This window comes from Salvelinus fontinalis, chromosome 21 (genome assembly GCF_029448725.1).
Source record: "Salvelinus fontinalis isolate EN_2023a chromosome 21, ASM2944872v1, whole genome shotgun sequence".
NCBI classification, from domain to species: Eukaryota; Metazoa; Chordata; class Actinopteri; order Salmoniformes; family Salmonidae; genus Salvelinus; species Salvelinus fontinalis.
This window is the reverse complement of record NC_074685.1, coordinates 16,180,185-16,196,919: the sequence shown is the minus strand read 5'-3', so window position 1 is coordinate 16,196,919 and position 16,735 is coordinate 16,180,185. Positions and strand designations below refer to the sequence as shown.

The window sequence follows — 16,735 nt, the reverse complement described above, 5'->3', positions numbered from 1 at the left end:
CTGCCGAGCTGCACTGAATCAGCCTTTTGTTCCTGGGGTAGGTTCCTCTGGTTTCACATATTCAGCAGGGTCATTGAGCCCGATCCCTCCTTTTGTTGTATTAACCATTCTGGTTCATTAATGTTTCCATAATCCCTCGTCTTCTCCCCTCCTACACCAATTTATTTGGGATGGGAAGGACAAAGGGGAAAGGAGTTCATCCTTTCTGAGAAACATGTTTGATTGATAGGCTACCGGGCCTCATAAACGTTCCGTACGTACAAAATATACTCCAACATTTTCCCGCTAAAGTTGGCATTGATAAAAACGTTCCTTACCTCCAGGCAATATTCAGACCATACGTACGCACATTTTCTAGTGGTTGAAGTATTCTACTGCAACCGGGCAAGCTGGTATTTTGTGTTAATGGGGGATATGATGACGCGCTTAATCATACAAAAAGGAAAACATCGCTTCATAGCAAGATGCAGCCAAATGACGTTAGTAAGAAGAGCGAAAATCTGTTTTTTAGAATCCAAAATTGTAAATAAGAATTTGTTTTTAACTGACTTGCCTAGTTAAATAAAATAATAATAATTAGACATAAGAATACATTCCCTATCCATTTCATTTTCATAACCATTGCAGAGTAAATTCCTCACCTTTTCTGGCCATTATGTAGTCCCAAAGTAGCCAGACACCTTGACTTTTTCCATATTTTGTTACGTTACAGCCTTATTTTAAAATATATTGAATTGTTTCCCCCCCTCATCAATCGACACACAATACTCCATAATGACAAAACAGAAACAGGTTTTTAGAAATGTTTGACTTTTTTTAATTTTTTAAAAACTGAACACATTTACATAGTGGGGCAAAAAAGTATTTAGTCAGCCACCAATTGTGCAAGTTCTCCCACTTAAAAAGATGAGAGAGACCTGTAATTTCCATCATTGGTACACTTCAACTATGACAGAAAAATGAGGAAAAAAAATCCAGAAAATCACATCACATTGTAGGATTTTTAATGAACTTATTTGCAAATTATGGTGGAAAAACTTTTGTGATTGACCAAATACTTATTATCTCAATACTTTGTTATATACCCTTTGTTGGCAATGACAGAAGTCAAACGTTTTCTGTAAGTCTTCACAAGGTTTTCACACACTGTTTCTGATATTTTGGCCCATTCCTCCATGCAGATCTCCTCTAGAGCAGTGATGTTTTGGGGCTGTTGCTGGGCAACACGGACTTTCAACTCCCTCCAAAGATTTTCTATGGGGTTGAGATCTGGAGACTGGCTAGGCCACTCCAGGACCTTGAAATGCTTATTACGAAGCCACTCCTTCGTTGGCGGTGTGTTTTGTATTTTTAGCAATGATCCACATAGATATTTACGTAACTTTTATAAATGAGGCCCCAGATTTTAGTTCAAGTTCAAGAGTATCCATGCTAAATTTAGGAAATGATTCTTATTTTGGATAAATATATGCATCAGACTGTGATGACAAGGCACATGTATGCGTCAGTTTCATGCTCATGTCACTGTTGTAGTGTAAATGCGTTTGTGGTTACTGTTGGTGATGTTTGGAGTGGAATGTCGTCATTTATACTATTTTTATGGTGTTTGTCATGAATATTCTTTATAGAATATGCTATACTTCCTATAAGCCATTGGCAGTGCATGTGTTTACGCCAGACATACTTTCAATTGTCAATATACAGACGGTATGAAAGACAAAGTCCTTGACAGCCAAGTGTTCATTAATGAGTAGCACAACGCCCCTTCACATCACCTCTGACCACCTTGTGCTGCTAACTACAATTACATTTCTGTTGAGAGGAGCAGAAGCCTAAAGTTCAAGTGAATCAATTTCACAAAGATTGCAGCATTTGTGCAATACAGTATTATTGTTGTAATGTTCCTAGTTGAAACTAGAAAACCTCTTAATTGAGAATATATAGGAAAGTGAGGATCTCCAAAATCATCACATCGTTGATACTGTTTTATTCTATCTGCATTTTACTTTACCTATCAAAAATGTTGGCATGTTTGTTTATTTGAAATTTGACCTTGTAATTGACCTTTACTTGAATGGGTATCATAAGTATGCCCTGTGTTGTCTCCTGTTTACTGTTTTTAGTGTCACATTGTGAGTAACCAATGGGAAGGTCTTCACTGACAAGTATGGCGAACACCTCAGACATTAGCATGCTTGTCAGAGCTAGTTTAGTGCTAGCTGGTACTGCTAGTTAGTGTTCTCAAGTTTGTTTACCCTGTCAGCAGGACATTGTCACTATGTACATTTATTTTACAGTATGGTCTTGTTTTGATTTTTTTTTACTAGTGGTCATGCTTACCTGTTAAGTAGACATGACGTCGCTTAACTCAGAAATAAAATCTTGCCTATTTGGTCAGATACTTGCTCTGTCCACGAGAGATTACCCGTTAAGTAACAAAAGACAAATCAGTCGCTACATTAGCTTGCTAATGCTAACCAGTCAATGAGCAAATTATATGAAGACTCGCTAGGCTAACCAGCAAAGGCAGGCTGGGTATCCATCAGCTAATCCATTTTAAGTACAAATCCTTTGAAGTCAAGTGTCTGGTGTCAGTCATCCCCTATGTGTAATTTTAGCCATCAGGACAATAATGTTTCACAGTGATTCCAGAGAACATAGTGAACTTTAATCAGGATTAATGAATTAGGAGAGATTAGTCTACTCGGCTAATTGCTGTGCTGCACAGAATGTATAATTTTCCCTAAAATATTTGCAGCCCATTACTGTAAATCAAGGGCAAGAGAATTAGCACGTCAGGTCATGAGTAATTTAAAAAAGAATGGCACAGATTGGCCTATAGGTGGTGCTGTTATAAGCGGTCTCACTTAAAGAGACATGAAACTTTGTATGTAGTTGTCTTTCCTAATGCTGAACACATTTGCCTCAAGGACCCATAAGGTCTGTCAGGATAGATTTTCCTCCTTGGAAATGTGGAAATTCTTTGAAAAACCTATTTTATTTGTCCACTTAAATCTGTGTAAATCCACTCCACAAAGTCCTGTCAACCTGAATTTTTTTGGGGGTCAGCAAAGACATTACCGTCTAAAATGTTTTGGGTGAAACTTAACAATTCACCTTTTTGACTCTGTAACGCTAATGCTTATAATAATCATAAAAAAACGTATTCTCATGGACTAAAAGTCAGATTTATTTAATAAAAAAATGTCTTTGGACTTATCACAATAGTCCATGAAGAGTTCGGAAAAGAACGTTGATGCTTTCAAAGATGCCACACTATACCAGTAGGAGCACATATGATACAATATGCTTCAAAATCTTATTCTCTGGCCTCCCGAGTGGCGTAGTGGTCTACGGCATTGCAGTGCAAGAGGCGTCACTACAGACCCGGGTAAGATCCCGGGCTGTATCACAGCCAGCCATAATTGGGAGTCCCATAGGGCGTCGCACAATTGGCCCAGTGTTGTTAGGGGAGGGTTTGGTTGGGGGGGCGGGGGGGGGGCTTTACTTGGCTCATCATGCTCTAGCGACTCCTTGTGGCGGGCCGGGTGCCTTCAGGCTGACCTTGGTCGTAAGGTGAACGGTGTTTCCTCAGACACATTGGTTCGGCTGGCTTCCTGGTTAAGGTTAAGCGGGCGGGTATTAAGAAGTGCGGTTTGGCAGGTCATGTTTCAGAGGATGCGTGACTCGACCTTCACCTCCAAAGCCCGTTGGGGAGTTGCAGCGATGAGACAAGATCGAGATTGGGGAGAAAAGGGGGTAAAATACACAAAAATGTAGTCACATGGTACATGTCTTTAACATCGTTTGAGAAGGGCTAAGTTATTGACATATAAAAAATATTTTATGTGTACATTTAAACCACTGTAAATCCACTCCACAGGGGCCTATTAACTTGCTCTCGTAGACATCCCTAATATTAACCACACTGAATGAATATCTGAATATATTAACAACCCGTTCTTCGCATATGTAACGCTGATGTTCAAAATCATCTGCAACATCTTCTCCTCATGACCATATGTCAGATTCATTTCAGATGTTGTATTTAGACTCTTTAAATCAGTCTTTAATAAACATGGTAATGCTTTCACTGATTGCACATAAAGGAAGATCCTACATGATAGTGCTTTCTTTGTTATCCAACTGATCCCGTCCTTTCTGTCATCTTGTGACCCTGTTCATTACTACTCGGAACTATATTCAAGTGTATAATTTAACATGGATGCAGATTTTGCAGATTTTGAGTTGAAGATTTTGTAATTGACACTGTAGTTTCAGGTCAACACCAAGCAGAATTTAGCAGCATTCCTATACATTTAGAATTGTGTTTATAAAATGACAATTCAATTGTGTATATTAGATTGTATAACCAGCAGTTACGAATGCTACCATCAGACACCAGTCAGCATATCTGTCAAAGTCCATGACGGGCTGCAGAAACATAATGTATTAACCAATAGAAATCCTTGCGCAATGAATGCACTTCCAATGATGTTTGACTTCAAATTTATCTTCGGACTAGTCTGCAGAGCTCCATCTAATAACAACTAGTGTACCGGTAAAAGTCTTTGTGCCTTTGAAATCACCCTCACTTATCTGGAGCCCAGAAGCGGAGCAAAGCCATAATTAGAGTAGGGATGTGCCTGTCACATGGCTCTACTGGGACACAGAGCTTTGAGCGGGGCTGAGAGTCCTGCATTGCTACCTGACGTTAGCATCATTGCTTCACAATTTAGGAACGTGTTGTATCACAGGTCCTGACGAGGAACCCTGGGTTTTTACAGACCATGTGACCTTGTTATCATAAAGCGACCCTGGGTTTTTACAGACCATTGTTATCAAGTGAGCCTGAGTTTTTACAGACCATCCGACCTTGTTATCATCAAGTGACCCTGAGTTTTTACAGACCATGTTACCTTGTATCATCAAGTGAGCCTGAGTTTTTACAGACCATGTGACCTTATCATCAAGGGACCCAGAGTTTACAGACCATGTGACCTTGTTATCATCAAGGGACTCTGGGTTTTTACAGACCATGTGACTTTTTCTTGGCCAGGTCATATGATTGTACGATAGAAACATAGCAAGTCTCCGTGCAATGCAAACACAAGACTATCTACAGCTAGATAGGGCCAGGATTTCTTCCTGGTTAGGTAACGTGGTTCCAGGAAAGACTATGGTTGTACTTTGGCCACTGTTTTGGAGTACTGCGTCAGTGAGTAATCAATGCCCGTGTCCCGTTATTGGTTCCCATCCTTTTTCCCTGACTGGGTGTCAATGAGTGTCAGTGTTTCCCCTCAGGGAGAGGTATCTCACCAGGATCCTCAGGTGGAGGACACACTGTGTAACAGGAACCTGACTAAGATCACTGTTGACGCCATTCTATCTGCTGTTGATCATGTGGCTGTATGCCTCTCCTCTTACCCAGCTGCCTGCCCAGCCCCCCTTTTAACACACACATGCAGGCTGATCTCAGCCAAATTCAGCAGCCAACTGTCAAGACTGTGTGCTTATGACCGGCCAGCCCATGGGACATTTTGGAGGGGAGCCAGATTGTGAAAGCTGTGAATGCACCGCAATGTCTGCTGATGATGCAGCGCCGCACTAACCCCTCCCCATGCCTGGGACGCGGAGTGGTAGATGCCGCCTGTTACATGATATGGAGCATGTTGAACTGGTAGAGGGAGAGCAGGTTGAGTGAGTGTATGGGATACAGATATACACAGACAGGAAAAGCAAAAGTATGCTGTTATAAGGTGTCCCTGTCGTTGAGGCATATAACCACCTGGTGTTAGTGTTGGCAATCCCTGGAGTACTTTTTGGGTTTTGAGACAGCAGTTAAAGGACGCTGCAGTGTCTGCTCTGCCAGTGTGTGTGTATGCCGCAGCTGGCTGAAGATGTGCCCGTACAGCAGAGTAAGTTTGCAGCCTTGGAGGAGGAGGGTGTCTGTTCGAGTAGGGGTGCTTGTCGCTGGGACTGTTGTAGAGGACGTTTCGCCCCGCACCGCCATGTCACTGACACCCGGCGCTTCTCTTCGCCGGGTCTTCTGAGATCCCACGTCCCACTTCCTGGAGGAGGCTGGCATGACTTTGGCACAATGTCGGACTCCAGTCTGTGGATGGTGCTCTCCAACTTTACCATGCCACACTTTCTCAGCGGGGCCATGCTCAGACGATCAAAAAGGTAACCATGATGACAATCAGTATGTTTTGTTCAGTGGGTGTAGGTTTGGTTCTTCTGTCATATGTAGGCTACTTGGGACCCTGCAGCCAGAGTGTTTTGAAGAATTCAGAGTTTGGTAGAAATCCAAGCTTTTTCTTCTACCTTTTGAATTGGACAGACCAGGAAATGACTAGTAGCGAATGTGTTGTTGCCTTGTTGGGGTCATCTGAGATGTTATGGGATGACGTTAACGCAGCACCGTAAGTTGGGTGTTGCTGCTTCCCTATTATGTGTGATTGAGCCTTGTGGCGCTGTAACGCTGGGGGAATGTTTGATTCCTATCAAGGCAGTATCTTGTGGGCCATGCACTCTATAAAGGATGTTTACCAACACAGTATGATTACCATGTTTCCTTAAATTGGAATAAGGGAGGGAGTGTCGACTTTTAGGAATATTATTTGAGATTATCACAGATTCCTATGAATCTGTCTCCATCTGGTATCTCATATCTGGTACCTCATTAGAACATAAGCCACAATATAATTGTTTTTTCAGACTCTTCCCATGAATACTGTAGGTGTGTCTTTAAGATTGTCGTTGGAGTTTGTTTCATACAAGTACCTTTCATAGTACTGTGCCAGTATATCACTGTAGCACTGCATCGTCCAGAGGATTGTAAGTTATATAGCGCTCTTCCCCCAGTTCTTTGTGTAAACTAGTGCATTTGGTCCAGTCCCTCTGAAACTCATAATATTTATAATCCACGGCATGACCTATTTTATATTAAAGAACAGCTTAATATGAAATGGATGTCCTCGCTGCTCTGTATTTTCAGGACATGCTGTACTATGCTGTGTAATCTATTCCTTTCATTTGAAAATCACCAGGGGTCTTTTTCTGTATAAAAACATTGATGATTGGGAGTAACTGAAACAAATTAAGAGAGGCTGTAGTTGATTGTAGCCTAAATGGGCAGGGTCAAAGTTCACCGAAATATATGGTTTGCTGGTTAGTGCTTTGAGTGAATAAGCATGTATATATCAGTGATAACTGATTTGATTATGTGGAGAACAGATGGGAGGGCTGTTGTCCTATGTGAGCAGTGGTGGAAAAAGTACCCAATTTTCTTACTTGAGTCAGAGTAAAGATACCTTAATAGAGAATGACTCTAAAAGTGAAAGTCGCCCAGTAAAATACTACGTGAGTCAAAATATTTATTTTAAGATTCATATTTCCTATGTATGCTATATTTCTCATGCCATTTGTCAGATATTTGGTTTTAAATATATTTACAGTAAGTATTTTGGTCTCCCAAGTGGCACAGCGGTCTAAGGCACTACATCTCAGTGCAAGAGGTGTCACTACAGTCCCTGGCTCGAATCCAGGCTGAATCACATCCGGCCGTGATTTGGAGTCCCATAGGGCGGCGCACAATTGGCATAGCATTGTCTGTGTTTGGCCGGGGTAGGCCGTCATTGTAAAGGAGAATTTGTTCTTAACTGACAGGCCTAGTTAAATAAAGGTTTTATAAAATCTGAAGTAAATGTAATTAAGTATAAATACTTTTTTATTCCTTATAAAGCAAACCAGACGGCGGCATAATCTTTTTTTATTTGTATTATTTACTGATAGCCAGGGGCATGCTCCAACACTCTGACATCATTTACAAACGAAGCATGTGTGTTTAGTGAGTCTGCCAGATCAGAGGCAGTAGGGATTACCAGGGATGTTGTCTTGATAACTGTGTGAATTAGACAATTTTCCTGTCCTGCTAAGCATTCAAAATGTAATGGGTACTTTTGGGTGTCTGGGAAAATTTGTGGAGTAAAAAGTACATAATTTTCTTTAGGAATGTAGTGGAGTAAAAGTTGTCAAAAATTTAAATAGTAAAGTACAGATACCCTCAAACGACTTAAGTAGTACTTTCAAGTATTTATACTTAAGTACTTTACACCACTGCATGTGAGAGCAGAGCTCTGGTCATGTCCAGAACTGGGATGAACTCTATGGGTTTATCCACAATTTTGTAATGCAGATAGAGATGACATTGTTCTCTAACTCCACATGTTATTCAGAAAAAATATTGTCTCCTTTTTGTCATATTTCTATCTGTGATGCCACTTGAACCATTCAGCCATCTGAAGAAGTGCCCGGTGTTTGGTATTTGTGTTGTGACATTATCCATTCTTTCTAATACAACAATATGATGACCATTTTTCAAGTAGAATCTTTCAGGCTAAAAGGACATGCAATATCGGAATATATTTGTTAGGTATTACGTTTTAACAATTTCAACAGAATAATTTCTGTGAAAGCAGTAATCCCCAATGACCAAAATATGACCCATAGTGCATTAGTGACAGATACTTTAGCTGGGGAGGAAGAGCACATAATCTCTACCCCCCCCTCTTTTTCTGTATGTTTCTTTCTTGCTCTTTCTGTGTGCCTGTATGTTGTATATTGGCATCTCTTGACAAGGAAGAAAAGCTTAAAGACATAAAAAACGAGGAATCATGACTTCTTGTTGCTGTCATGGGTCAAGATAAGAAATACTTTTTATTTGCTCAGATTGGAAAGCAGTGTTGTAAATTATTGGCTATTTTAATGCCTTGCTGAACTAGAAGCTAGTAAACAAGCCATAATCTAACACACTTTTTACTTGATTTACAACATAAAGTCTTGTAATGTTTCATTCGCCAGGAAATTAATGTAATAGAATGCACGAACAGCAGAGATTTTATATTTCCACACAATTTGTCTCTCAACAGGGTTTCCTTTGTTGCCTCGATCAAACAAGACCCAATATATTGTAGGAGCACCTTAATTTTTTATTGTATTGAACCTTTATTTAACTAGGCAAGTCAGTTAAGAGCAAATTCTTATTTACAATGACGGCCTACCAAAAGGAAAAAGGCCTCCTGTGGGGACGGGGGCTGGGATTAAAAATAAAACAAATAAAATACATATATAGGACAGAACACACATCACGACAAGAGACAACACTACATAAAGGGAGACCTAAGACGACAACATAGCAAGGCAGCAACACATGACAACAACATGGTTGTGGTACAAAACATGGTACAAACATTATTGGGCACAGACAACCGCACAACGGGCAAGAACATAAACCTGGCTTGAATCCATTTACCTTTTTTACACAACAGATGGTGGTTTGTTTGATAAAAAACGCTCTATTCCATTGCCAGAGAGACTGATGGCTAGCTAGCTAAGTGCTGATTTCACATGGTGCACAATAATGGCTGCGAATGAGGCGGAGAGGTTTTGCATATCACTGAGACTGGCAAACCTTGCTAGGCACAACATACAAGCAGGACTGGCCTACTTTCACTGTATCGTCTTTGCCCTGGGCTCCTTTATTCCCAGTATAAAGCATCATTAGACAATCACGTTTCACTTTCTTTTTCCTCCCCCCTCTTAATCTGTCATGAGTTGTATACTGTACCACAGGATAAATATCACTGATGAATGCTGTCATGCTAAAATGTTATTTTTTTTTAAAGAACGGTTTTTCTGTCAACGTCCGTTTGTATACCGAGAGTGGCACAATATCTCTCCTACAGCCTAACCTGTACTGTGGTGGCAGTTTACACAGAACAATAAACTAACTAATGTTGTTGTTGCCTGGCCCTGTAAGTATAAGGCAACAGGGAAGTGATTTCGCTCTGCTTCTCCTGTTAAACGGCCTTTTGTGATGGCTTTTTGGGTGTAACATGTCTCTATGAGAATGGAGACATGGTGAGGGAATAGATTTGAGCACAAGTGTAATGACAATACTTAATGTAATGACAGTACTAAGTTTGTATTACTATTCTTGTGTGGACTGACCCTGGACATTAGACCTGTCTGTTTGGAAAGGAAGGGGGATACCTAGTCAGTTGTACAACTGAATGCATTCAAGTGAAATGCGTCTTTCGCATTTAACCCAACCCCTCTGAATGAGAGCGGTGCGTGGGGCTGCCTTAATCGACATCCACGTCTTCGGCGCCCGGGGAACAGTGGGTTAACTGCCTTGCTCAGGGGCAGAAGACAGATTTTTACCTTGTCAGCTCGGGGATTCAATCCAGCAACCTTTCGGTTACTGGCCCAACACTCTAACCACTAGGCTACCTTTGTGTGTGCGTGTACCTGTCTATCTAGAGAAGGTCCGTTGAGTGAGGAAGTGAGTGCGACTCAGTGTGTCCACTGGGCAGAAGTGTGGCACTCTCCTGGTCTAATCCTGCACTGACGGGGCCTAAATAGCCTGGGTTAAACCTTATCCTCTTTGACTCACCACCTGGATAGTGGATATTATTCAGCTGGCTATCATGATGAATGTTTCGGCTCCCCTGATTGACGTTTCACAATGTCCCTGTCCACCAACTTGAACATCTGTTATCTGAAGCAGTTTGTAGTTGTTTGGCAGACAGGTAGGTGCCCCCAGAGCAAACATGATTTACCTCCTGACGGACCAGGAGTTTCCATTGCTTACACAAGTGGAGAGAATACCTTTGAGTTTTAGATAGGGGTAACACCAACTAGATATACAGTGCACTTGGAAAGTATTCAGACCACTTCACTTTTTCCAAATTGTGTAATGTACAGCCTTATTCCAAAATTGATTACATTTATTGATATTTCATTTTTTTATTTTGAAACCAGTTTTTGCTTTGTCATTGAGATATTTTGTGTAGTTTGAGGGACATTTTTTTTACAGCAATTTTTGAATAAGGCTATAACGTAACAAAATGTGTAAAAAGTGGTCTGAATACTTTCCGAATGTACTGTGTGTGGCATCATACTGTATATTCATCTTAAACCCCTCCATAGTTAATGTATCTACCTAAGGCTCTTCCACAGAAGTCTGAACAAGTATATTGTGTTATTATGTGGTTATAATGCGTTGTAGGACTTGTCATAAGAATGTATGACCCCCTTATAATGTCTATCATCTCATAACGATGCTAACTTAATGGCAACTGTTTGACCAGCTCAAATCATAGTTTGTGAGGAAGCACTTTTTTCATAATTCCTATTCATTCCACATTTGAAGACATCTGTACAAGACGGACCCTTTTTCCTTATTGTCATGATAAACCCTAATAGATGAATTGGCTTGTTCGTTAGAAGATGTCCTCGGTCCGCCATGACTATATCACACTGTTCGGACTGTGCAAGAAATGGTATCCCCCTTTCGCTTGTAAGGAGAGACGATGATCCCTACATTTGCAAAGAGTTGGGAGATGATAATATTCATAAATGGGGAATCAGGGTTCGATTCCAGAGAGGAAGCCTGAAAAACAGCTACCACATCCAAGGAGGGCAGAAGGCACACAAATTACCCACTCCTGACTCAGGGAGGTAGTGATGAAAAATAACAATACAGGACTCTTTAGAGGCCCTGTAATTGCAATGGGTACGCTTGAAATCCTTTAATGAGGATACATTGGTGGGCAAATTTGATGCCAGCAGCTGCGGTAATTCCATATCCAATAGTGCATCTTAAAGTTGCTACAGTTAAAAAGCTGTTGGACCTCGGGTATAAACTGACGGTCTGCCGCGAGTTGAGCTACGGCCTTTCTCAGCTACGATACGCTTAACTGGGTGTCCCTTGGGGTCTTAAAAAGTGTTCAAAGCAGACCGTGGCCTGAATACCGCAGCTAGGAATAATGGAGAAAGACTCTGGTTCTATTTTGTTATTGTTTTCTTCTGAACTTGGCCAGTGGTTAAGAGGGACTGCCGGGGGCATACATATTGTGCCGCTTGACGTGAAATTCTTGGACTGGTGCAAGACTGTTTTCATTAATCAAGAATGAAAGTCGGCGGTTTAAAGACTATCAGATACCGTTGTAGTTCTGACCATAAGCGATGCCAGCTAGCGATCCGGCAGCTTTATTCCCATGACCCGCCAGATTGACCCGCCAGAAACCAGATTCTGGGTTCCAGGGGGGAGTATTGTTGCAATGCTGAAACTTACAGGAATTGACAGAAGAGCAGCAGCAGGAGTGGAGCATCCGGCTTAATTTGACTCAGGAAACCTCGCCCGGACATGAAAAGATTTGACAGCTCTTTCTCGATTCTGTGGGTGGTGGTGCATGACCACTCTTAGTTGGTGGAGTGATTTGTTTTGTTAATTCCAATAACGGACATGACAACTAATAAACTTTAAACTAGTTATGCGGCCAGAGCTGTCGGCGTCCAACTTCTTTAGGGGACAAGTAGCGTTCAGCCACACGAGATTGAGCAATAACAGGTCTGTGATGCCTGGGGCTGCACGCGCGCCACACTGAGCCGATTGGCGTGTCTACCCTTCGCCGAGAGGCATGGGTAACCCGCTAAAGCCTACTTGTGATAGGGTTTGGGGATTGCGATTTTTTTTTTTCTTTTCCCATGAGCGAGGAATTCCCGCACGGCCTGTGGGTGGGTTATAAACACGTGTTAAGTCCCTGCCCTTTATACACACCACCTTTCGCTACTACCGATTGGATGGTTCAGTGAGGTCCTTAGATTGGTTTCTGTAGGTGAACCTGTGGAAAGATAGTTAACGGGTTGCCAGCTGCCGGTTCGGTGCTGTGCTCAAAAACAAAATTCTGCTCCACTAGGTAGTTGTAGGGGGCTCATGCCCCTTGTCTTTCTCTTGTTGCGGGATTCTGGGCCATAATGGGGCTTCGGCTCTCGCCCAAGCTCGGTTTCCCGCATCTCCCCATGTCGCCTGGGTTATGCCTGACCGGCTCTCCCCCTTTCCCCTTTCCGCACGGCCTGTGGGTAGGTGTGTCGGCCAAGTCTGAGGGGGATTGGGGGTCGCCGGTGAACCAGTTCTTCCCGCCTCGGTCTCCCATAGCCTATAGAATATTCACATACTGTATTTAGATAAGTTGGAGTTGGCCAACTCACATTATATACACTGCTCAAAAAATAAAGGTAACACTAAAATAACACATCCTAGATCTGAATGAATGAAATATTCTTATTAAATACTTTTTTCTTTACATAGTTGAATGTGCTGACAACAAAATCACACAAAAATTATCAATGGAAATCAAATTTATCAACCCATGGAGGTCTGGATTTGGAGTCGCACTCAAAATTAAAGTGGAAAACCACACTACAGGCTGATCCAACTTTGATGTAATGTCCTTAAAACAAGTCAAAATGAGGCTCAGTAGTGTGTGTGGCATCCACGTGCCTGTATGACCTCAATACAACGCCTGGGCATGCTCCTGATGAGGTGGCGGATGGTCTACTGAGGGATCTCCTCCCAGACCTGGACTAAAGCATTTGCCAACTCCTGGACAGTCTGTGGTGCAACGTGGTGTTGGTGGATGGAGCGAGACATGATGTCCCAGGTGTGCTCAATTGGATTCAGGTCTGGGGAACGGGTGGGCCAGTCCATAGCATCAATACCTTCCTCTTGCAGGAACTTCTGACACACTCCAGCCACATGAGGTCTAGCATTGTCTTGCATTAGGAGGAACCCAACCCAGCCAACCGCACCAGCATATGGTCTCACAAGGTGTCTGCTGCTCTCATCTCGGTACCTAATGGCAGTCAGGCTACCTCTGGCGAGCACATGGAGGGCTGTGCGGCCCCCCAAAAAATGCCCCCGCACACCATGACTGACCCACTGCCAAACCGGTCATGCTGGAAGATGTTGCAGGCAGCAGAACGTTCTCCACGGCGTCTCCAGACTCTGTCACGTCTGTCACGTGCTCAGTGTGAACCTGCTTTCATCTGTGAAGAGCACAGGGCCCCAGTGGCGAATTTGCCAATCTTGGTGTTCTCTGGCAAATGCCAAACGTCCTGCACGGTGTTGTGCTGTAAGCACAACCCCCACCTGTGGACGTCGGGCCCTCATACCACCCTCATAGAGTCTGTTTCTGACCGTTTGAGCAGTCACATGCACATTTGTGGTCTGCTGGAGGTCATTTTGCAGGGCTCTGGCAGTGCTCCTCCTTGCACAAAGGCGGAGGTAGCGGTCCTGCTGCTGGGTTGTTGCCCTCTTACGGCCTCCTTCACGTCTCCTGATGTACTGGCCTGTCTCCTGGTAGCGCCTCCATGCTCTGGACACTACGCTGACAGACACAGCAAACCTTCTTGCCACAGCTCGCATTGATGTGCCATCCTGGATGAGCTACACTACCTGAGCCACTTGTGTGGGTTGTAGACTCCGTCTCATGCTACCACTAGAGTGAAAGCACCGCCAGCATTCAAAAGTGACCAAAACATCAGCCAGGAAGCATAGGAACTGAGAAGTGGTCTGTGGTCACCACCTGCAGAATCACTCCTTTATTGGGGGTGTCTTGCTAATTGCCTATAATTTCCACCTTTTGTCTATTCCATTTGCACAACAGCATGTGAAATTTATTGTCAATCAGTGTTGCTTCCTAAGTGGACAGTTTGATTTCACAGAAATGTGATTGACTTGGAGTTACATTGAGTTTAAGTGTTCCCTTTATTTTTTTGAGCAGTGTAGTTAGTGCCTTTGTAACAGTGTTTTGAGATGTCAATAAAAAACACATAACAGAAAGTTTATTTGATTTATTATTAGTAACTAATCATTATTTAAACTTCAAGACATGCCACCAGAGGTCTCTTCACAGTCCCTAAGTCAAAAAACAGAGGCTGGGAAATGTACTAAATGACTACATGAAACTCTCTTCCACATCGGGTAACTTCAAGCTAGTAGGAAAATCTATTTAAAAAAACACATAAAACAACACCTCACGTTGCAACACGGACTGTGAAGAGACACACACACTCACACATTGTAATATTGTACATTTTATATTGTAAATGGGTATATTGTAATGTGTTGCTTTGTTCCTGTTTGGACCCCAGGAAGAGTAGAGGCTCCCTTGGCAACAGCTAATGGCAATCCTAATAAAATACTAAATACTAGTAATCTACTGTAGTCTGAGTGTTCTTTGAAAATAACAAGGTTTTCCAGTTCCTACGTTTCTGTTCTTATAAAACTTTGGAGCCATGACAACCATGATTCTGAGCTTTTGTCCTTTTCCTTCAATTTCTCTGAGATTTGTGGCTGAATAGAATCTGTTCCTAGTTAGATTAGTCATTACACTGTGTGCTTCTTGCACTGTCGTCTAGCAGCACTAAGGCTTCATCCCGTCTCTGACAGAGACATATTCATAGGCTGCATTCCAAATCTACTACTAGCCACTTGCCATAGATCTCAAATTGTTGGATTGGATTATTCAATATGTGTATAATTGCACCTAGTCTATATTGGAGGGTAAGATGGAGATATTGCTTCTACCAAGCTTTTCAGATCTACAGTTCAAGTCGGATGTTTACATACACTTAGGTTGAAGTCATTAAAACTTGTTTTTCAACCACTCCACAAATTTCTTGTTAATAACTTCTTATGGCTGCAATCCCGTGAACGGGATGATATGACAACAGCCAGTGAACGTGCAGGGCGCCAAATTCAAACAACAGAAATCTCATAATTAAAATTCCTCAAACATCTTATACAATTTTAAAGGTAATCTTGTTGTTAATCCCACCAAAGTGTCCGATTTCAAATAGGCTTTTCAGCGAAAGCACCAAAAACGATTATGTTAGGTCACCACCAACTCTAATCCTGCACTGACGGGGCATAAATAGCCTGGGTTAACCCTTATCCTCTTTGACTCACCACCTGGATAGTGGATATATGAAAAATTCAGCCATTTTTTCAGCCAAAGAGAGGAGTCACAAAAAGCACAAATAGAGATAAAATGAGTCACTAACCTTTGCTCTTCATCAGATGACACTCATAGGACTTCATGTTACACAATACATATATGTCTTGTTCGATTAAGTTCATATTTATATCCAAAAACCTCAGTTTACATTGGCGCCATGTTCAGAAAAGCCTCCAAAATATCCGGAGAAATTGCAGAGAGCCACGTCAAATAACAGATACTCATCATAAACTTTGATGAAAGATACATGTTTTCCATAGAATTAAAGATACACTTGTTCTTATTGCAACCACTGTGTCAGATTTCAAAAAGCTTTACGGCAAAACACAATATTCAATAATCTGAAAACAGCGTTCAGCCACAAAAGCAAGCCATACAGTTACCCGCCAAAATGGGCAGTCATCAAAACTCATAAAAAGCATTATAAATCTTCACTTACCTTTGCTGATCTTCGTCGGAATGCACTCCCAGGACAACCACTGCCACAAGAAATGTTTGTTTTGTTCGGTAATGTCCATCATTCATGTTCAAATAGCTATTTTTGTAGCGTGTTTGGTAAACAAATCCAACGTCAGGAAGCGCGTTCACTAAAAGCTGACAATGTCCAAAAGTTCCGTAACAGTCAGTAGAAACATGTCAAACGATGTATTGAATCAATCTTTAGAATGTTTTTAACAACGTTCCAACCGGAGAATTACATTGACTTCAGAAGTGCGATGGAACAGAGCTCCCTCTCATGTGAATGCGCATGGTCAAAGAATGGTCAGGTCATGGCAGACCTGACTAATTCCCCTCTCTACTCCCTTCACAGTTGAGGCATCAGACAAGGTTCTACAGACTGTTGACATCTAGTGGAAGCCGTAGGA

The 16,735-nt window shown here is 42.0% G+C and overlaps 1 protein-coding gene across 7 annotated transcripts in view; it reads left to right on the top strand.

Annotated features, from left to right (window-relative positions):
* LOC129818327 (microtubule-associated serine/threonine-protein kinase 3-like) overlaps nucleotides 1-16,735 on the top strand; it is a 170,842-nt gene that overhangs the window by 104,437 nt on the left and 49,670 nt on the right. The window contains exon 1 of one of the 7 annotated variants that reach the window (XM_055874104.1): nucleotides 5,511-6,186. The exons of the other annotated variants lie outside the window; for them this stretch is intronic. Coding sequence (XP_055730079.1) covers nucleotides 5,882-6,186 — 305 coding nt within the window. The 5' untranslated portion in view covers nucleotides 5,511-5,881. Of the gene's footprint in view, nucleotides 1-5,510; nucleotides 6,187-16,735 lie in introns of those variants that run through there. 7 annotated transcript variants of the gene reach the window in all.